Here is a 22,483-nt window from a genome sequence, read left to right as displayed (position 1 = left end):
AATACAATAAATGGGCTCTAATGGATGTATATTGCAAATGTTATGCAGAGATGAGTAGGCTTGCACAGAATAGCCTAGCATCAGACCAGTCTTCAGACTGAATACCATGACAGCAACAACACTCTTGTCACATTATTGAGCATACTTCCTGCTCTTCTCACAAATAATGCATGGAAATTTAGAAAATTGTTTGCTTCCATATATGCTGTAGTTCTATCAGTTCTTAATAATCCATCTTTATTTAGAGTTGTTGTCAGAAGTCCTATTATTGTTGTGCTCTAATGTGACATGTGCAAGTACATCATCTTCTCAACAGGAGGTCATAAAAGATGCTGCACTAACTCATTTGAGTTAGGAAATCTGCCACACAGACTTCTTGGATGTAACAGATTGGCATAACAAAGGAAAACTTAATGCAAATGATTTTGAATGTTTTTAACCTGAATTAGCATACTATGCATTAATCACTGCCTCACATCAGTCTAGCATTTTGTAATTGGCCTCCTTCTTCATAAACAAGTTTTGCATTCCTGATGTCCTGTCAATGAATTGCCACCTGCCATATTGATGTAAACGAGTGAATAATTTTGTCAAGGAAGAAAATCTGTGGCCTGTCACAAAGCTTAATATTGATTGTTTTCATTGTGTTCATGTGTTTCATACAGTAATGTATAGCAAGTGTGAATTCAATTTAAAAATATTTTTGCTTATTTTTTAGTGCAAAGTGCCTATATTATGTGTCTGATTCATTCAAATGAAACCACAGTCAAATTGTGCTCAAATCGCTTATTCAGGCAGTTTTTCCCAAGTAGCCATAGATAATGACATCATTTGGATAAAATATTTTTTTACAGTGTTTGTGCTATCTACCAAGTTGTTTATACCCTGTCAGTCCAAAAAGTGTCAAGTCTGAATTAATGAAAAATAGAGAAAAGCTAAGATGGTGGTTTTAGTGCTTCAGGCATTCTACATAGTCTGCTCCTACTTGATTCATATAAATGTGTGAAATTGTCAGAAAAGTCCTTCTTGAATGTTGTTAACCCACCTGTGTTATTGGCATGAATGTAGGTTGTGTCATCAAATTCATGTGAATTTCTGCATGTTGTCATTTTGTGGTAGATTGTTATTGGTAACACCACATCTTGTCACCTGTAATGATTTTTTTCAGAAAATAATTGTCCACATTTTGCATTTAAGACAAGTCACAGCACCTGTCCATGAGTCATTTTTATTCAGAAGATAAATTTTGCTGAACTTTTCTCTTCTTCAAAACATTCTGGAGAATGGCATGAACACTTGATGTGTAGATGTTACTTCATTTTGATTTGTTTCACGACAGTGTTGACACACTATATCCACACATCCACTATTTAACACTGCCTGCTCGCAACTGACTGCTCAAATGCACGTCTTTTGGTCAAATGCACATCTGTTGTTTACAGTTCCTAATTCAAGCTGCTACTGTGGTTACTGTCCTGACATAACTGGTATACCAGTAATAAAACCAATCTCTGGACTTCCTAGATGGACAGTGTATACAACATAAACATCAAAGGTCCAGTTACGGTTGTGTGGACCATTTCAAATTTATCTCTGCCCCTGTTAATGGGTCTTTATTAAGAACTTAGATGGTGTTTTTAAAGCCGGCTGCTGTGGCCGAGCAGTTCTAAGTGCTTCAGTCTGGAACCATGTGACCGCTACAGTTGCAGGTTCGAATCCTGCCACAGGCATGGGAGTGTGTGATGTCCTTAGGTTAGTTAGGTTTAAGTAGTTCTAAGTTCTAGGGGACTGATGATCTCAGGTGTTAAGTCTCATAGTGCTCAGAGTCATTTGAACCATTTGGTGTTTTTAAAGCTTCAGATGTTCTAGATAGTCTTCCCTAAAGTGAAATTGTGCTTTGTCTCTAGTGACTCCAGCATGAAAATACGATGAAATCCTAATCTTCCCTTCCAGTTGTTTTTAGTTTAGGAAAAGTTGACCTCTCTTTCTTAGAATATCTTTACTCTTACTTGACAGCACCACTTACATTAGTTGTAAAAGTTAGTAGAAAAATATTTTTCAGCTAGTATAAATATTTCAAGCATAGACATTAATGTTTATTCCAAATACAGAATATTTTAATAATTTTGGAATAAAGGAGACCACTCACCAAAGAGGAGAAATGTTGAGTTAGTAGGCAGCAAAAAGAAAACTTGCTAATGTTGGAGTAATTTTTTTCAAGCTAGAGAAAAATTGACACACACACACACACACACACACACACACACACACACACCAGCTGGACAAACAACACCAGTGCTGTGTTTCAGCAGGTGGACTACAAGCCATACACAACCTGAAAACAAATACTGACATAATCAGCCTCCCTGCAGACACAAAAAGCACGCTGTACACCTACCTTCTGCATGTTCCCCAAAATCCACAAACCCAACAATTGTACCATTGTAACTGGCTGTTATGCTTCCACTGAAAGAATTTTCACTCTTATTGGCCAACACCTCAAACCAGCTGCCCGAAATCTAGCCTCCCACATCAAAGGTACTAACCTCTTCCATCATCAACTCACCAACATCCCCAAGCCTTTACCTCCTGGAACCCTAATCATCACTGTTGATACCACCTTCCTATTCATTAACCTCCTTCATGCCCATGGCCTTGTAACTATGAAACAGTACCTCTCCCAATTTCCTACAGACTCCAAACTCATCAAGCCATTCCTCATACCCCTTGCCAACTATATCCTGACCCACAGCTACTTTTCCTTTGTAGGGAAGGTATACAAATGAATCCACAGTGCAGCCAAGGGCACCTGCATGGCATCCTCCAGTGCCGATTTGTTTATGAACCATCTAGAGCAAACCTTCCTAGCCTCTCAAACCTCCCAACCCCTAGTCTGCTTCATGTTCATTAATGATATCTTCATTATCTGGACTCAGGAGCAAGACACCCTATCCTCATTACTTCACAACCTCAATATCTCCCCCCATCCGCTTCACCTGGTCTTCTTCAATCCAGGGTGCCATCTTCCTGGATGTTGATCTCTACCTCTCTGATGGCTCCATCTGCACCACTGTCCACATTAACCCCACTAACCACCAACAGTGCCTGAATTTTGACAGTTGCCATCCTTTCCATACCAAAAAATCCATAATCATCCTGATCTCAGTCTCCAGTACTCCACTTTCCCCAAGCCCTGGACCCAACATTTTTTCCTTTCTCCAGCCTGTCACTCCCTCCCAGGTCCACATATTACCTTCAGTGTGTGACACTCCTCACTCTTTCTGACAACCATACATCACATGCCTAGCGCATGTACCTGCCACCCCTCCCTGCTGCATTCCTAGCTGGGAAACTGGCTGCCTCCCTCTGAGATGCTAGCCGCCCACCTCAACCCCTATTCCCATTCCCAACCCCACTCCCATCCCCCACCCCCCGCTCCTCTCCTTCCTGCACCCCCTTCTCCTCTCTCTCTTTCTCTACCCCTACCCCTACTGACACAACACCCACTGCAATGTAAACCAACTGCCAAAATGCTTCATTAAAGCTGTGCATCCAGCTGGCACCATGTAGAGGCATGAGCACACACACATACTGTGTGTGTGTGTGTGTGTGTGTGTGTGTGTGTGTGTGTGTGTGTGTTTTTGTGTTTTCTTTACTGTAGCTTGAAAAAGGCTTACTCTGAAAGCTAGCAAGTTTCCTTCTTTTGTTTTGTTTGTGCATATCAATGATTCAGTGCTTCTCTAACAATGGATATTTGAGTAACACAGTTTCATAATTCATTCAGGAGAGAGTGAGATTAGACAGATGATTTAATGTGACTCTGGCAATTGTTTTGCAGTATGCAGCAAGCATATGGCAGCCAACCATCAGCAGCCTATATGCAGAGTTCCAGTTTCTATAACACTTCAGCTTACAACATGCTGCAGCAGGGTTATGTGACTACAGGTAATTCTCCCCACTGCACTGTCCAGATGTCAGTGTTCTATGCAACAAAAATTGTTTGTTTTAACAACCTTTCATCATTAATTAGCTCTTCAGTCTCATTATTCCATATTTTTCCATAAACTATTTCTATATTATATATATGCCAAATTTTCCTTCATTTATTTTATTACATTAATTTCTGTATGTTATTTTATTTGTAATTCTGTGATTGCTGTGGATAAGTGCCACAAATTGCTCTTATGGCTATAATTTGGTTTATTTATTTACCTCATATTTTTATAAGAAAAGGTTCATGTGCAAAATTGCCAATTTAATGAAAAACTGTTGAAGATGACACACTGAGTTGCAACAGACACAATGGACTATTACATGTTTAGATTTAGGCCAAAGCCTTTTCCACAACAAGAAACTGACACACATTCATTCACACAAACAAATCACACCTCACACACACATGACTGCTATCTCTGGCAGCTCAGACCAGAATGCCTTGCAAGTGTTTCAAGAAGTTACTCAACACAACACACTTTTGTCACAAATAATTAAAGTTACAACAAACTGGAAAAGATCAATATATCTGAAGAGAAAGGCTAGTAGATTCTTTGACAAGTTCACTCTATTGTGTATTCATACTTCTAAACATTTACAATTCTATTGTTTACGTTAATAATGTGTTATGTTTTAAAGCCTGGTCAGGGTGGTGTTAATATGACTCATGCGTGCAGGTACAACGTCATTTGCTGTGCCGGTATTTATAACATAATTTTCAGGGGTTCAGTGAGCTAAGCACTAAGCAAGTCTGTTGAAAGTGGAGAGACATGTGTTGGATGTTGCTCATTTAATTCCGAACTCAGTTTCTGCAAATAATTGTGCCACTTGTACTTTAGCTTGTGATCAAACAGTTAAACATTTCTATGTTTTTGCGTAGCTTAAAGATAAATGATCTGCTTCATCAAGCTTACCTTTGTATTGAAGTTGTTTTGCAAGAAACTGATTAAACATTCAGCATCGGCACTTGGTCCCTGCTTTCTAATCTTCTTTGTTGCTGGTTTCATGTGTGCTGTGGGTGGTACTGTGATGTCCATGCAATGTTCCTGCAATTGTTCTTTACACTTAGTTTTTAGCAACACCGACTGAGAGAAAACTGTACACTCTGAAAGTTCAATTGAGTATCTTTCACTGTTACCTGTCACCTGTTACTGCATTTCTTTCTTGAGGGAGGATTGTTTCATTTTGCTGACCATGCTTCTAGTGTACAATCCAGTAGCCTTGTATGTTCACTCCATGGCTGTGATTTGTACCTGTTCATGACCTGACTAGTGGAACCTTCTGCAGACTCTGTGTTTCATGTATGCATCTGTTTAGTTCTTCTTCATTTTCATGGTCTCAGGTGCAAATAAAAACTGTTTTGGTGATGTAATCACCAGGGAGATTTTAACAGTTAAAATCAAACAAATGCCTTTTGTGATATGCTACTGTTCTGACTCAGATATAAACTTATATTCCATTATATTGTTCTCCACTATTGAGCATTCATGCTGTGAAATTTAAAAATTGTTCTTGCCAGTTATTGTTTCATTTAGTATCAAATATTGTTTTTCCACATACCTGGCATCTAAATGCACAAACAGGACAGTCACATTTCCTCTTGAGGCAGAACCTTCTATCATTCATAAGGCAGTAAAGCAATTTTGTATTGGAATTTGAAATCTTTTGTACAACTGCGTAAGAAATTATCCAGTCCATGTCAACACTTTTAACAAACTGAGCCTGTCATAGCCACAGAGTTATTCAGCTTAGAATTCATAATGAAATTATCAGTACAGGATCTATGTCGCATTTGCTATAATGGGCACTTTAAAAGACTACTACAGTATTACTTGTGAATTGCTGAATACCTGTAAAGAAAAGAGAACCAAGTGACACATTTTCAAAACTGTATCCAAGATCCAATTTTTATTTTTTCATTATCCATACATAATTCAGCAGGTAAACACTTCACTGAGTGAAAATTTATGGGAACAACATTTTTTTGGAGCAATGGCAAAATTGTGCCAAAAATATTTCTCATAAGGTCAGAGATATTGCTTGTATTGTATTATGAAACTGTTATGTGGAATAACATCTTTGGTTGTTAATGTTACAGAAAATGATGGAAATAATTTATTTCAACATTATAAATACCTTGTGAATCTAAATAATTAATTTAAACTTAAATTAGACATGTAATTGCCTGCCTTACATACAGTGTGATTTCAACAAAAGTGGCTGTTCTTTCCATTTCAATTTTCTATGTATTGTTTTCCATTATGATCACACTGTTACGTACATACTTGATGTAAGCTATGCTGTAATATGCACTAATTAATTTCCAGTACTTAATACAGCACTGCACTTCAGTACATTTTATGTAAAATATTTCATGCATGTAAATTGAAATATTTTCAGAAATGTTTAATGGTTTGAGTCAATTTAGCATCTGTATCCCTTTATACTTTCACCTTCTTCAAAATTTAATCTGCATCACCTGTAACATACAAGAAGTTGTACTTCCTCATCTCCTAGATAAGCTTTTATTTCTATTTCCATGATTTCAACTGCATGCACTACGCACTCACCAACAATGCAAATCTCTCTCCTGCCATAGTTGCCTCAGCTAACACTGTGAGAACACAACAGTTCAATGTGCCGGTAGCTGCATGGAGTTGCCAGCCATAGTGGTTAATCTCTGTTCTCAGACAAATGGTACTGCCTGCAGTGGCAGGTTATTGGCCACTGTGTGAAAGCTGCCCTCTGTGTGACTGACACAGTGTAATAATGAGCACTTCAGTGATGCAGCCTAGTTGCTGTGGCTCTAGGCAACATGCCATGCTGCCAGGACATGTTCTGTCTGCCCAAGCCTTTAATGTTTGCATTTCATCAACCTCTACAAAACTGTTGACAGACAGAGAGTTTATTTGAGCTATGCTGCAATTTGACCTAAATAATAAGCATGCCAACTACTTTTAAGTGACAAGCATAGTGAACATTCTCTTCACAAGCAATGTAAAAAAAGTCTTCCATAAGTTGAGGCTTTGCGCCTCTACTTTCAGTGTTAAAAAAGCAAACTTGAAAACCACGATTTAAGCAAGGAGATTCCTTTCTTATGTTAACTCTCAGGAAGTATTTCTGTAAAGAATGAAATTAGTTCTCAGTTTTCAAATTTATGTAAACACAGGATGCTACCAACAGAAAAACAAGTCATTCAGCTTAATGATAAGAGATTATTGTGTTGTCTATATGGCAGCAAAATCAATATGAAAATAGCCCTCCTCGCCATACCTATTAAATTCAAGAAAAAATTATATTTCATGAATGTTTCCTCTTCACATGTTATCACAGGAAATTCTCGAAACCTGACTGGTGGCAAAGTTAGCTCTGGTCCCTCGTCATCAGGCTCGCCCAGCTACCTGAGCGCGTACACTTCTGCCAGCAGTGCAGCAGCAAGTTCCTTTGGTGCCGCTGTGAATTCTGCAGCAGCTGCTAGCTCGCACCACACTGGCCAGACAGCTGTTGGTAGTGGCAGCACTGCCAGCAGCTCGGCTGCTGCCTATGCAGCCTACAACACTTCTGGTTACAGCTGCTCAGCAGGAGCTACATCTGCTGCAGGATTTTCGACATCAGCACAGGCTTTCAGCACCACTCAACAAGTATGTGACTGTAGATGTAACCATTTTAATTTGCTATGTCTTCATAGTGCTGTGTTATTGCAGAGGCATAGATCATTATCTTATCAATACTTTTATTTTCAATAACATTGCTTCATGATCATTGACATGAATATTTAGATGAATGTACCTGTAGACAGGTCTGAAATACTTCTATCACACTCTATAGTATTCTCAGTATAATGAAAATGATAGATTGCCACTCATAAGAAAGGAGACATTTTGAGTTGCATATAGGTACAACAAAAAGACTGTTACATATTGAGCTTTCAGCCACAACCTTATTCAGAAAAGAAAACACAAACACATGTTCACACAAGCAAGCACACATCATCCACAAATGACCACTATTTCCAGCCGCTGTGGTCAGAAGTCTGCTGCCAGTAAGTTCAGAAATTACTGTTATTGACATTCATTTCACTCATAGCTGTTTCTGACTGCAGCTTATAGGTTACAGCTTTTTGATAATGTATTTAGAAGCTAAAACTTCATTTTCAGGACAACATTAACATATATGGGTGTTACATCTGCTTCATTTAATTATCTAGCAATAAATGAAGGATGCAATTTTAGTTTTATGAGAAAAATGTCTCAGACAAGATCAGTGAACAAATAAAGTGTTCTTAGAGATTAGTTTCATTTGGTCACAAACTTTTTGTCATTGTATCAGTGAAAAACTTTCACATTTGCACATACACTTCATATAATGTAATATATTTATGACTGTTCCACATTATTCAAATGACAAACTTTAATTTATGATTCTAGCCTCTATCAAACAAGTAGTGTTATATTACTTACTTTTACATAAATAGATGAAATAAAATGGAACAAAATTACTCAGAAGAATGGCAACTATTCGAGGGCAGCCCCAAAAGTAAAGTCTCCTATATTTTTAGACATACAAATAACAGTTTAATTTCTGTAATAGTTACATCATTTTAAAAGTTGAAAGATGTTTTATTTTTCTACAGAACTGCCATTTTGGTCAATGAATTTCTGTAGACGCTGTGACAGTTTTACAATGTCCATGTCATAGCAGCTCATCACCATGTCCTTCAGCAAAAGTTGAACCTCATCTTTCATTTTATCGCCAGAGCAGAACTGCTGTTCAGACAAATGCTCCTTCAACTTAGGGAACAGGTGGTAGCTGCTCAGTGCCAAGTATGGACTGTATGGTGCAAGGGTGATGATTTTCTAACCAAAGTTTTGCAGGATATCAACAGTTTGATGGACAACTTTGCGGGCAGGCATTGTCATGCAGATTGCTTACACCCTTGCTCAGCACTCCTCTTTTCTAGTACTGAATTGCCCTTCTGAGTTTTTCCAGCATTTCATAGTACCTGTCAGTATTTATTGTTGTCCCAGCAGGCAGAAAGTCAACCAAGTGTATCCCTTTAGTCCAAAAATACAGTTTCCAAGATATTACCACCAGACTGTGTTTGAATTTTTGTGGCTTGGGCGGAGAGGGAAACTGCCACTCGCATGACTGTTGTTTGGTCTCTTGTGTAAAGTGGAATGCCCAGTATTTATCAGCTGTGACAGCCAAGTCCAAGAAGTTATCCTTTTGTCTGCATAGCGGAGAAGAAATTCATAGGAAGAATCAGCTCGTTGATGATTGTGGTATTCGGTCAGCATACACAGTACAAATCTTGTACACACCTTCTGACATTGCAACTCTTCCATTAAAACCCTGTAGACAGTGCTTTGGGAAACTTCAGGAACCAAAATGCAGAGAGCATCCAGAGTAACCCTCCAACTTGTACACATGATTTCTTCAACTTTTAAAACCATCTCATAGCAAATTGATGGCCTATCACTACTTTCTTCATAATGAATTTCAGTATGAACAGCTGTAAACTCTCTACACCACTTGTGAATTTTCCTGATGTCCATGCGTGACTGTCCATATGCTTCTGTCAATTGGTCTCAAATTTAAACCAGTTTAACACCTTGTGCACCCAAAAATCAAATAACTGTACGAGCTTTACGTTTGGTAATGTTCCATGGGAGCTCCAATTTGAATGGCTGTGAAGCACATGCATACTTATTTGGAGGTGAGCAAGCATCAATTGCAACAGTGTGACCAACAGCCACACAAACAATTTCCCTGTATCCCAAATACTTTGGAGACCTTTCTTTTGGAATTGGCCATGAAATTTACTATTTTTTACACCATGCACATACTTCACAAAATTTGGCATGCTTGTTCTGTGTAACCAAAGTACTCATAATAATTTCTACATATACACACATGCACCAAAAGCCACCATATGGTACATGGCAGAGGGCACCTTGTACCACTGCTAGTCATTCACTTGTCTATTCCACCAGAAAATGGAGTGAGCGAACGAATGACTGTCTATATGCTTCCATACAAACCCTGTTTTCTGTTTTCTTGTCTTTACTGTGGTATGTGTGAGATATTGGTGGTGGTAAGATCATTCTGCTGTTTGTTGCAATTTTTGGTTCTCTGAATTTTCTCAATAGTTTTTCAAAAAAAGAATATCTTCTTCCCTCCAAGGAATCCCATTTGAGTTCATTGAACATATAAGTAATACTGTGTTGATTGATCCTCCCAATAACAACTCTAGCACCATATCTTTTAACTGCTATGTTGTCTTCTTTTAATCTGACCTGGCGGCAACCACAAACACTTGAGCAGTATTCAGGCATGTGTTGCACAAGTGTTCTGTAAGTGGTCTCCATTATAGATGAGCTTAACTTTCCTATAATTCTGCCAATAAACCAAAGTTGACCATTCACTTTCCCTACAGCCTGTATTAGGTGCTCATTCCATTCGTTGTTGCTTTGCAATGTAATACCCAGATGTTTAATTGATGTGACGGGTCAAGCAGTGTACCACTAATACTGAATTTGCCTATTAGAGTATTGTTTTGCCTACTGATCTGTAGTAAGTTACATTTTTCCACATTTTGAGCAAGCTGCCACTCATCACACCAAACAGAAAATCTGTTTGAGTCACCTTTATCCTTTTACATCCAACTGATCACAACACATTCCAGTATATTACATCATCATCAGCAAACAGTCATAGACTGCTGCTCACGCTATCCATCAGATCATTTGTGTAGGCTAAATGCTATCTGATCAAAAGTATAATCTTGGTTTAGCTGTGGGTATTCTTTTGTGTTTCCACTCACAATCACATCACCAACAGTTGACTTGGGCAGATTTAGAAGGCTTGAAATGTCTGTTATGGCTATGTTACTTGGGAGACATCCAATGACTAGTCCACTTTCAAAGTCACTGAGCTCTTCTGACTGGCCCATTTTGCTGTTACTGCTTTTCTGCTGACAAGACAACACTCCCTGCTCCCTGCCATTTTGCACTTCCTGTCGATCTCATTTTTGAGACGTTTGTATTCCTTTTTGTCTGCTTCATTTACTGCACTTTTATATTTTCTCCTTTCATCAATTAAATTCAATATTTCTTCTGTTATCCAAGGATTTCTACTAGCCCTTGATTTTTTACCTACTTGATCCTCTGCTGCCTTCACTGTTTCATCCCTCAAAGCTACCCATTCTTCTTCTACTGTATTTCTTTCCCCCCTTCGTGTCAATTGTTCCCTTATGCTCTCCCTGAAACTCTGTATAACCTCTGGTTCTTTCAGTTTATCCAGGTCCCATCTCCTTAAATTCCCAACTTTTTGCAGTTTCTTCAGTTTTAATCTACAGTTCATAACCAATAGATTGTGGTCAGAGTCCACATCTGCCCCTGGAAATGTCTTACAATTTAAAACCTGGTTCCTAAATCTCTATCTTACCATTGTATAATCTATCTGATACCTTCTAGTGTCTCCAGGATTCTTCCATGTATACAACCTTCTTTTATGATTCTTGAACCAAGTGTTAGCTATGATTAAGTTATGCTCTGTGCAAAATTCTACCAGACGGCTTCCTCTTTCATTTCTTAGCCCCAATCCATATTCACCTACTATGTTTCCTTCTCTCCCTTTTCCTACTATCGAATTCCAGTCACCCATGACTATTAAATTTTCGCCTCCTTTCACTACCTGAATAATTTCTTTTATCTCATCATACATTTCATCAATCTCTTCATCATCTGAGGGGCTAGTTGGAATATAAACTTGTACTACTGTAGTAGGTGTGGGCTTCATGTCTATCTTGGCCACAATAATGTGTTCACTATGCTGTTTGTAGTAGCTTACCCACACTCCTATTTTTTTACTCATTATTAAACCTACTCCTGCATTACCCCTATTTGATTTTGTATTTATAACCCTGTATTCACCTGACCAAAAGTCTTGTTACTCCTGCCACCGAACTTCACTAATTCCCACTAGATCTAACTTTAACCTATCCATTTCCCTTTTTAAATTTTCTAACCTACCTGCCCGATTAAGGGATCTGGCAGTCCACACTCCGATCTGTAGAATGCCAGTTTTCTTTCTCCTGATAGCAATGTCCTCTTGAGTAGTCCCTGCCCGGAGATCTGATTTTACATCCGGAATATTTTACCCAAGAGGATGCTGTCATCATTTAACCATGCAGTAAAGCTGCATGCCCTGGGGAAAATTACAGCTGTAGTTTCCCCTTGCTTTCAACCGTTCGCAGTACCAGCACAGCAAGGCTGTTTTGATTAATGTTGCAAGGCCAGATCAGTCAATCATATCACATTATTGAATGAAAATATGTCAGCTTATTGATTTGTCCCTCCCCAAGAGTAGTAATGTTTCAATATGCACTGTGGTTGAATTAAGTTGTTTTAGAGTTCCAATTTTTTTTTCCCCAATTTGAATTCTTATTAAAGTTTCCACCCTGTTTATTATTTCCTCATAATGTTGTTACACTTACCATTGGTGTAACACCTCTGGGTGTGCAGAACTGAATGTGTTGCATCTTTTTAAAATTGAGTGTGATACCATCCATAGAAAACCAGTCAAAGATACTTTTAAGAACTTTGTTTACCATTTCTTCTGTTTCTGGGTGTATGCTTGGATTGATTACAGTACCAGTGTCATCTACAAAAAGAACTAATAGTGCTTGTTGTATACTCAACAGCAGATTGTTTACATAGATGAGGAACAGTAGTGGACCTAAGATTGAACCTTGGGGACCCCATATCTGATTACTCCCGAGTCAGAAATATGTCCCTGGACTATACTGCATGAATTACTGATTGCAACTTCCTGCATTCTTTTGGTTAGATTCGATAGTATCCATTTGTTGGCTATACCATCAATCCCATAAAATGTTAATTTATCTAGGAGAATCCTGTGATTCATGCAGTCAAATGCCTTAGAGAGGTTGCAAAAAATACCAACCACCGCTATTTTATTATTTAATGCATGTAAAACCTGGTGTAAATGGCATTCTCAGTAGAGCAACCCTTCTGAAACCCAAACTGTAATTTGCCAAGGATACTATTGTTGTTAAGGTGAGATACTATTCTAGAATATATCACCTTCTCAAAAATTTTGGAGAATGATGTCAGAAGTAAAAAAAGTCTTATCACCTTTCTTAAAGAGGGGTTTAACAATGGCATGTTTCAGTCTCCTTGGAAAAATGCCTTGAGGTAGTTATGCAGTACATATTTCAGATAAGACTGGAGTTATTACATGGGAACAAATTTTTAGTACTATTTTGGAAACATCATCAAAACCAGATGAGCGTTTATTTTTGAAAAAAGGAAAGTTTTCTTAATTTCATTCATATGATTGAATTTTATAGAAGTTACATTTTCAACATACTGCTGTGATTTGGCTCTTAAACTGTTTGTCCCTGTGCTTGCTACTACATTTAAGAAATGATTATTAAATGGATTTGCTGTCTGTGACATATCATTTATAGCCCTTACATTCAGTTCAGTAGTGCTGTTGTGTTGTTCTGTGGCTGTTTGTCCTGTCTCTCTCTCCACTACATCCCATATTGCCTTAAGTCTGTTGTTGGGAGTACTGATTTCTGACATTATGTGCATGATCTTTGATTTTGAATATGCTTGTGGGACATAAGGCTAAATAAAAATACCTATTAGCTGTGAATATAGAATTTTGACATGATGAAATTTAGTTGTTAAACATACTTGATACCTGCAAGGATTTAAATTAATGTTAAGATTTATGTTTTCTGGTACAGTCATATAAAGGTTAGAACACTGTCCTCAAGTACATACTTGTAATATAGTCTGTTTTGGTCACAGATGAAACCCCTGTCTGTGTGTTCTGTGTCTGGTTAGATGCATTGGATGTGACACTGTGACTCTCTTTGTAATACTGATTGAGATCATATGGTGCATACACTAGTGATGTCTGAAATGTAGAGCATGTAGAGCATTTGTAGTTAATGATACATTTAATGGAAGCAGAAAAGTAATGTAAGAGAAACAAAGTGATGCGATGAATTGAGAAAAATAAAAGGGACAGTCAGTCACTCAGCACCCCGCATTGGAGTGAATGCTGGATCTTTCTCCTGGCATTACTTTATTCCTGCAATGAACTTAGCTGTCATGTAACATATTCATTCTACTGATGCCCTCTCTGTATGAGTATGTTGTGTTCAGGGCTGGTTTGAGACCTAAGTAACACAAGCTGCTGATTGTATCAAATTAAGTAGTGACCACTTGTGGCACCCAGCTGAGGGATGGCCAAGAATGATTTGTATACAGTGTGTATCACAACTAGTAGAAAAAACTGATGCGGATGAAAATATTCAAGGGGAAAAAGGGGGAGAGATGGGGAGGCAAATAATAAGACACATATGTGTAAAAAAGTTCTCTTATCAGCCATGGGTGTGCACACGATTAACTATTTCATCGTACGGGTAATATTTAATCAGAAGTTTGTCAGCAAAGAGATCTTAACAGTGCTGTAGTCACTACAGTGCAATGGCTCACTCTTATTTTGAAGAGTGTTCTTAGAAATGGCTTCAACACAATAGAGAATTTTTAATGATAATTAATGCTTTAATTGTACAGTCCTTCTATGTTTCACAGTTACAGCTTTAAAGGGTAATACATAAAGTCAGTCTTGTACATTTCTCATTTCAGAATAAAATTCAGTTGTCAGTTGCAAATATATTTGAATTTTATTCTGAAGTACATACTACAGTTACTGCAAATTACAGCTATGAATAAAATAACATTCTCATTTCTACTTCCAGAGTCTCGATTACAGCACTTATGGCAACTCGTATGCAAGCCATCAGACTGTACAGTATCCTACTAGCTACTTTTCACCAAATTACTCACCTTACATGTCCAGCTCAAGTTCAGCAAGCAGTGCTGGGAGCATGGGGACTTCCACTTACCAGCTCGCCACACCTACTTTAACAGGTAAATATATGTGATACAAATTACATACATACAAAATACATACAAAATACATACAAATACACACAAAAAATACATACATACATACAAAATACATTTTGATGTGTGTGTAATACATACTTTTTCCTTCAGTTGACACAGAAGCCTTGCTGAAACTGAAACAATCATTGCATTTGCTTGTGCTTAAGGTAATACTTCTGTGTGTCAATACAGGCCATAATGGTAATTAGTTTCGATCCTGTGTTTTATTGAACTCTAGATGGGATTTAATACAGATATAGTTCACTGTGCTGGAAGAAAGGTACAGGATTTCAAGTAGTAGCTATTATCTTAGTTTGCAGGAAGTTTCATTGTCATAAATGATTGTAACATCAAGCATGCTGTCTTCCATGGAAAATGTAGTTAAGTATATGAAGAGTTGCAAAATAGACACAAAATGATTGGCAAGTGTTTGTGGTGCACATAATAAATAATAACATCAAAACATAAACTTACAAATGCAATTTTATGCACAAAAGTGGATAAGAAAAGTTGATATGGTTATGGTACAGCATAAATTGACCTAGGTCAAAAAATGGAAAGTCCATGATGGAATATAACAATATTATGAGAAGGAAAGTTGCCACTCACCATATAGCGGAGTCACAGATACGCACAACAAAAAGACTTTCACAATTCAGCAACTCAGCATATCCTCTATATGGTGAGTGGCAACTTTCCTTCTCATAATATTGATAAATTGAACTAGATTACACACATACACACACACACATGCGCGCACGCGCGCCCACACACACACACACACACACACACACACACAAAACTTTGCCTTTATATTGTGCCAGCTCAAAACACACAATAAAAGAAGGAGGATGAACACTGCCAATTTGGCTGCAGAAGGGCCAGTCATATTCAGCTGGCCACATCTCATCCTCAGCCTAAGGCATCATCGAAATGTGGCATGGGTGAGAGGTGTGGGTCAGCACACAGCTTTCCATCTGTTGTTGGGGTAGCAGAACTGATGCTGCTACTACTTGGTTAAGTAGCTCCTCAGTTGGCATCTCAAGGATGTGTGTAACCTGTTCCAGTCCTCTCACCATGGAAAAATCCCTGGCATTATCAGGAATCAAACCTGTGAGTCATGCCAGATATACATTTTGTGTCCAGCTGGCACAATGTAGGGCACAAGAGAGTGAGTGTGTGTGTGTGTGTGTGTGTGTGTGTGTGTGTGTGTGTGTGTGTGTGTGTGTGTGTGTGTGTGTGTGTGCTGACAAAGGATTTGTTCCAAAGGCTAGGAAGTTTTCTTTCTCTTTTGTGTTTGCCTGTTACCTACTCGACACTTGCGTTGTTTGGTGACTGTTCTCCTTTACTCCTAAACTATTTGAATTCTGCTAGAACTTTCTTTGCTGTATTTACAAAAAAAATATATAATGTAATTTATGTATGGATGTTATTGTTGGGAAACCTGTACATTTTTGGAAAGACTCTTGCAGATTGCAACTCCTCTACAAAATTAGCCTATAATATCGCTATGTGAATTCTGAAAGGGAATAAGTATAGTTTAAAACCTCAGGTACAACATAGCTATTAGAGACTGTCTTTGGCTGGATAACAATGGTGACAAAATTGCCATGATCTTGTCAGAGGTACCATTCAGATATTCACAGGAAACCTTCTGTTGAAGGTTGCACTGACATGCTGATAACCTCCTGTTTAATGACATTCTTTCATCTGTAATTCCATGGGCTGCACATGTACAAGACCCATGCAAGATTTTTTTTTATTTTAAGCTAGGCAAAGAGGTGTAATGTTCCAATAAACCTAGTGCCTATCTTAGAGCCAAAAGGTCTGTCATATTAGGTAGTAACATGTCATTTGAAAATGTGTTGTGATGTGTAATATTTTAATGTCTTACAGAGAGTCCTGGCAGCTTCCATCTGTCAGAAAATGGGCCAGCATCACCCCTCAAAACAGATTCAAATGGGTCTCGGAGAAACAGGGAAGGAAATGGAGGAGAAGGTTCCTCTAGGTCTAGTAGAGGTCGAGGGAGAAGACAGAATAACCCTTCCCCCAGCAACCCAGAGAGCAGCTTAGAGAGAGTATTCATCTGGGATCTTGATGAAACCATAATTATTTTCCACTCTCTTCTCACTGGCACTTATGCCTCCCGTTATGGCAAGGTAAGCTGTTGATAAATGCATGTAGATGTCCAGTGATAGTCTCAAATGAACTATGTTCTGAAATTGATTCAAGTCCTGAACATTGTAAATTAGGCATAGTATACATGCAAAAATACAATGAACAACTTACTGTTACAGGATGCTCAGACAGTTGCACAGCTTGGATTCAGAATGGAGGAACTGGTGTTCAATCTTGCAGACACACATTTTTTCTTCAATGATGTGGAGGTAAAGTATACTAACTCATCTTAGCAGTAAATCAAATCCATTTAAATCTTTTTTTAATGTTTATATTCCAAGAAAGTTTGAAGACAATCATGATTGGCACTTTATAATGGAACAGATGTAGTTGTACTATTGTTTACAGTATATGAAAATGGCTCAGCAATTAATACTGATCACTTTCTAAAATTATATGCAAGCAATTATTATTTGTTGTATAAAATATGGTAAATCTATTGTATTTTTCTAAGTGTTTTGTTTTTAATTTTACATTTTTGTTGCACTTTCTTTTAATTAAGCAGATAATCATTCCATTATGTAATAGTTTTGGTGCAAATGATCTCATGGGCCCTTACAAATTACGAATAAAATTTGAAAAAAAAAAAAAAACAATGCTATCATGTGTGAAATGTTGTAAGGTTTGCAAATTCAAGCACTGTAAGGTTTATAAGCAGAGAAATTCACCATGAAATTTAAATGTAACATGATCAGTAAATCACCAATGACATTAGTGAAATACCATAAATTAACCATTCAGTGATACAAGGTGGAATGGAAAGTGTAAATGTTACAGGTGTGCTGAGGATGATGGGAAACTTGGAAATCAGATGTCCGCCTCTGATGTTGCTATGAGTCATCACTGCCATAGACAATTCCATCACTCTTTGACACTAAGACTTGCATAAAAGATACACACATATTTCTGAAGCACAAGACTGGCTTTGGTGCTTATGACTATCAGTTACTGCATTTCATGTTCCTTACAACTGCAGAATGATAACAAGGCATCAGTTACTGGAATCAGATCTCTCTCCTTCCTTTAGAACCTAGATTTAGTACTCATAATCCTCAATATTTTATTAAAAGTCTCTATTTGAATAAAATAATAATAAAAATACTACCAAACCAGAAAGTGTTTATAGTCAAATTGTGTAAACATAAATTTCATATTAATGGTATCAGAGTAAATAAGTCCAGTTTCTTCTAATCTGTATCTGTAGACTAAGTCAGTCATTTACTGTTGTATTCACCAATAAAGTAGATGTTCAATGTAAAGGTAGTAGGCAGCGAACCCCCAGCTACTGAGTTCCATGGCCATAGGAAAGTGGCTTACTTGCATGCTTACAACGTTCATGCCATAGGGCAATTCTCTAAAACAGATTTCTTGTGGCAACACATGAGAAACAATAACAATCATTTATTAAAACAATGTATGTAGAATGTACTCAGCTTTTGCTTTGTTGAGAAGGTGTGGTACTCATGCAAAAGTCCTGAATCTAATCTAACCTAACACAGAAGATGAAGCCTAACTAATTTATTGAAGTTCAGTTTGGACTGCTATGAGAGAGTTCATAAGTTCAGTCTTCCATATGATAATCCCTTCGAATATCACTTTGATTAATCTTCAACACTCGGAGTTAATCATCTGATGATTAGAACTGATCGGCAACTTATGGCTGTAGATGAGAGCTATCAAACCACTGTAGGCAACCAAAGACAACTGGAACTGCAGGCGACTGGCTGGGTGTTGCCTTGGTGTCAACATATGAATGTGCAACAGCAATTTATTTGGCAGCTGCATCAGATAGTCTCAGGTTGCAGCTCACAGTGTAGAGGCATACATAACTTTTGGTGGATAAATGGACTGAATGTCTTGTGGCAGAAGCATAAAGTAGTTACTGGTATCATTGCTAACTATTTGTTGTCCTGTCATCCTCAGCTGAATGTAATATTGTGTTGATAATTGGTACTTTGGATCTGTCTAATCACAACTGAATAACTCAAATTTTTCTTGTCACACATCATTTGCAAGGCATCTTAAGTAGAATGTTTCATAGATTCTGGACTACATGTGTTGTTTTTCCTGCTTTACAAAAATAGTTCAAATGGCTCTGAGCACTATGGGACTTAACATCTGTGGTCATCAGTCCCCTAGAACTACTTAAACCTAACTAACTTAAGGACATCACACACATTCATGCCCAAGGCAGGATTCGAATCTGCGACCGTAGCAATTGCGCGGTACCAGACTGAAGCACCTAGAACCGCTCGGTCACCGTGGCCAGCCCTGCTTTATAGCTGCTCTTCTTCTGGTTCTGCCCTACCAAATTTTGTTTTCACAGCACTAGGAAATGAACATTGATATAACATCAAGTAAGCAAATGAACTTCGATATAACATCAAGTAAACAAACTATCATTTCTTAGCTCTGTGAAAACAGAAGTTCATATGGCAAAAAGCAGAAGAACAGCTGTAAAACAGGAAAAAGAACCCAGGTAGAGCAACATCTCTGAAATTTGCCACTGAAGATGCCTTGCAAATAATAAAGGTGAAATGAATATGGCACGAAAAATTTGATTTATTCATTTGTGATTATATGGATCCGAAATAACGATTATCAACATAACATTCCCAGTATGTGTGCCATCTAGGGAACAACTGACCATACTATGAGTGGCACCACACTGAGATGATTGCGTGGACTGTGTCACCGTCTGAAGTCTAATGCTGTGTACCACTTGTGTCAAGGACACAGCAGTTACATTAATAAACAAAACTTCTGTCCAACAAATATCAATGTCACAAAGCAAATATTTCAAAATACATATCAGAGTATCAACATTATTGTTAGAATCAAGCAATAAATTGAACGTTTAATTTCATGTAAGTGAATATGCATAGCACTCAGGTACATTCACACACATTTGTGCATGTATATTTAAAAATTGATCTAAACATAATTATATACTTTATTTTTCTGTAATAGAACCTAAGTTGTAGATACCTTAATATGAAATTTTTAGAACTATTACATAATATCATAGAATATAACCAAAACAAACTTGACAGGCACATTTCATATCCCTTGATATATTCCGAAGATGGATCGCTGGAATACAAAGTAGATAAATAAATACAAAAAAAGAAAGCAAGACAGATGAATTCTGACCTTGCACTAGTTAATAAAAACATTGTACATTAACTATGTACATTGTACATTAGCATCATACAATGACTAAGCTGCAGCTAAGAGTACAAATACATTGTTATTAACTGATGTGGAAAATGTTGAGCATAACTCAATTAATAGGTCATAGAGACAGATGAAAATACCAACTGTGAAGCTGAATTTTTTCATGTTTTCCACACTGCTGGAGATGAGTGCTTGGATTGTGCTCAGATGTCACATTATACACCTGAGTAGAAATGATAAAAAAACTCACACTTTACAAGAGGTATGGATCTAGAAGAAGTAAACAAGCATCTGTAACTAAAAATTGTGTTTGCAGGATTTTGTACTGAGAAAATCCTCATACAGAGCAGAGAAAATGAGGTGGACTGATAAAATAAGTCTCTAGCTGACAAATTAAAAAGAATGAGGGACTCACCTAATTCCTTCACTAGCTAAAATGATGAATGAAAAATAAACTGTCATGATTAATTTAAACATAAAAAATTATTTCTTCATGGAAATGTATTAAAGTGCAAATAGTTTACCCAAGTTATTACCATTATCTAAAATAATGAAAACCTTAATGTCTTAAACCCATGTTGATTACTTTTCATTCATGTTGCAGGATTGTGATCAGGTGCACATAGATGATGTCTCTTCAGATGATAATGGGCAGGATCTTAGCACTTACAACTTTGGAACTGATGGTTTCCATGCAGCAGCCAGCAACGGCAATCTGTGCTTAGCTACAGGTGTTCGAGGTGGTGTTGACTGGATGCGTAAGCTAGCATTCCGTTATCGAAAGATTAAAGATATGTACAACAATTATCGCAATAGTGTTGGAGGTGAGTGTATGTTTGTATATTGTATTTTGTTAGATTTATTTTATCATTGTTAAGAAGCTGTTACCAAAATGGCTGGAAATGTGAGGGGATTGTGATAAATATGGTGTTCCAAAATTTCATTTCTTAAACATCAGTGTTTAGTGAGAATGTAAATTACCTTATGAAGAAAACAGACCACTCACTGAATAGCAGAACCATTGATTCATTGACAGAAACAAAACAAAAAAAAAATGCCAAAAAAATAAGCCAGAGTATGCACATGTGCCCCACACACACACACACACACACACACACACACACACACACACACACTTCCTCTCCGTCTCCCCCTTTCTCCCCCCCCCCCCCCCTCTCTCTCTCTCTCTCTCTCTTCTCTCTCTTTGTGTGTGTGTGTGTGTGTGTGTGTGTGTGTGTGTGTGTGTTTTGATGACTCAACACTTCTGCTGTTCGGTGATGGGTCTTCTTTGCTCTTTAAGTATTTACATACTGCCAGAACTTTATTTACTGCAGTATTCACTGAGAGCTATATCACCTGTATCAGTTTTTTAGCAAGAAGTTCAGTGTAATTCATACTTAGTGAGCACTATGGCTGGGGAAGTTGAGTGATATTATCCAGAATCTTAACGAGTGTAAAGTATGGGCTTTCATTGGCCTGTGAGCAAATATTTTCAAGCTATTCCATCAAATTGAGAGTATGTAAATTTCAGAAATTTGGTACAAATGATATCCAGAAATTACTTTCAAAAGTTCAAATGTGTGTGAAATCTTATGGGACTTAACTGCTAAGGTCATCAGTCCCTTAGCTTACACACTACTTAACCTAAATTATCCTAAGGACAAACACACACACCCATGCCCGAGGGAAGATTCGAACCTCCGCCCGGATTAGCCACACAGTCCATGACTGCAGCGCCTTAGACTGCTCGGCTAATCCCATGCGGCAGCAATTTCTTTCATATTTTCATGATCAACATAACTTTCTAGGAATAAGAATGGACGCAGTCCATCAACCAAAAATATAAATCTCTGAGACATGTACAGAAGCACCACTATTATATATTTTATGTTGTTAGCAACTAGTGTTTATGAATAATCTGGTCAAATCACAGCAAATACACGACACTTTAGTAGAGACACTCTGTTTTGATATTGCCCAAATCTTAGAGAACACATCACCATGTTGCTGGATAGTTGCATTTACTTCCGATATTGTGTTTGTCCAGACTGATCTTGCCAAATGTCAAAGATTACCATTACAAAGTAATTGTGATAAAACAACTGTGATTGAAGAGATCTGTAGAGGCATCATTCCAGGTCTCT

At 37.6% G+C, this 22,483-nt stretch overlaps 1 protein-coding gene across 1 annotated transcript in view; it reads left to right on the top strand.

Moving 5' to 3' along the window:
- LOC126091887 (eyes absent homolog 2) overlaps nt 1-22,483 on the top strand; it is a 43,854-nt gene that overhangs the window by 5,698 nt on the left and 15,673 nt on the right. Inside the window, exons 3-8 of the mRNA XM_049907182.1 lie at nt 3,839-3,945; nt 7,327-7,634; nt 14,795-14,966; nt 16,881-17,143; nt 17,282-17,371; nt 20,944-21,163. Coding sequence (XP_049763139.1) covers nt 3,839-3,945; nt 7,327-7,634; nt 14,795-14,966; nt 16,881-17,143; nt 17,282-17,371; nt 20,944-21,163 — 1,160 coding nt within the window. The remainder of the gene's footprint in view (nt 1-3,838; nt 3,946-7,326; nt 7,635-14,794; nt 14,967-16,880; nt 17,144-17,281; nt 17,372-20,943; nt 21,164-22,483) is intronic.

Source organism: Schistocerca cancellata, chromosome 7 (genome assembly GCF_023864275.1).
Source record: "Schistocerca cancellata isolate TAMUIC-IGC-003103 chromosome 7, iqSchCanc2.1, whole genome shotgun sequence".
Classification (NCBI taxonomy): domain Eukaryota; kingdom Metazoa; phylum Arthropoda; class Insecta; order Orthoptera; family Acrididae; genus Schistocerca; species Schistocerca cancellata.
The sequence above is the reverse complement of the archived record's forward strand: the minus strand, read 5'-3'. Positions and strand labels throughout refer to the sequence as shown.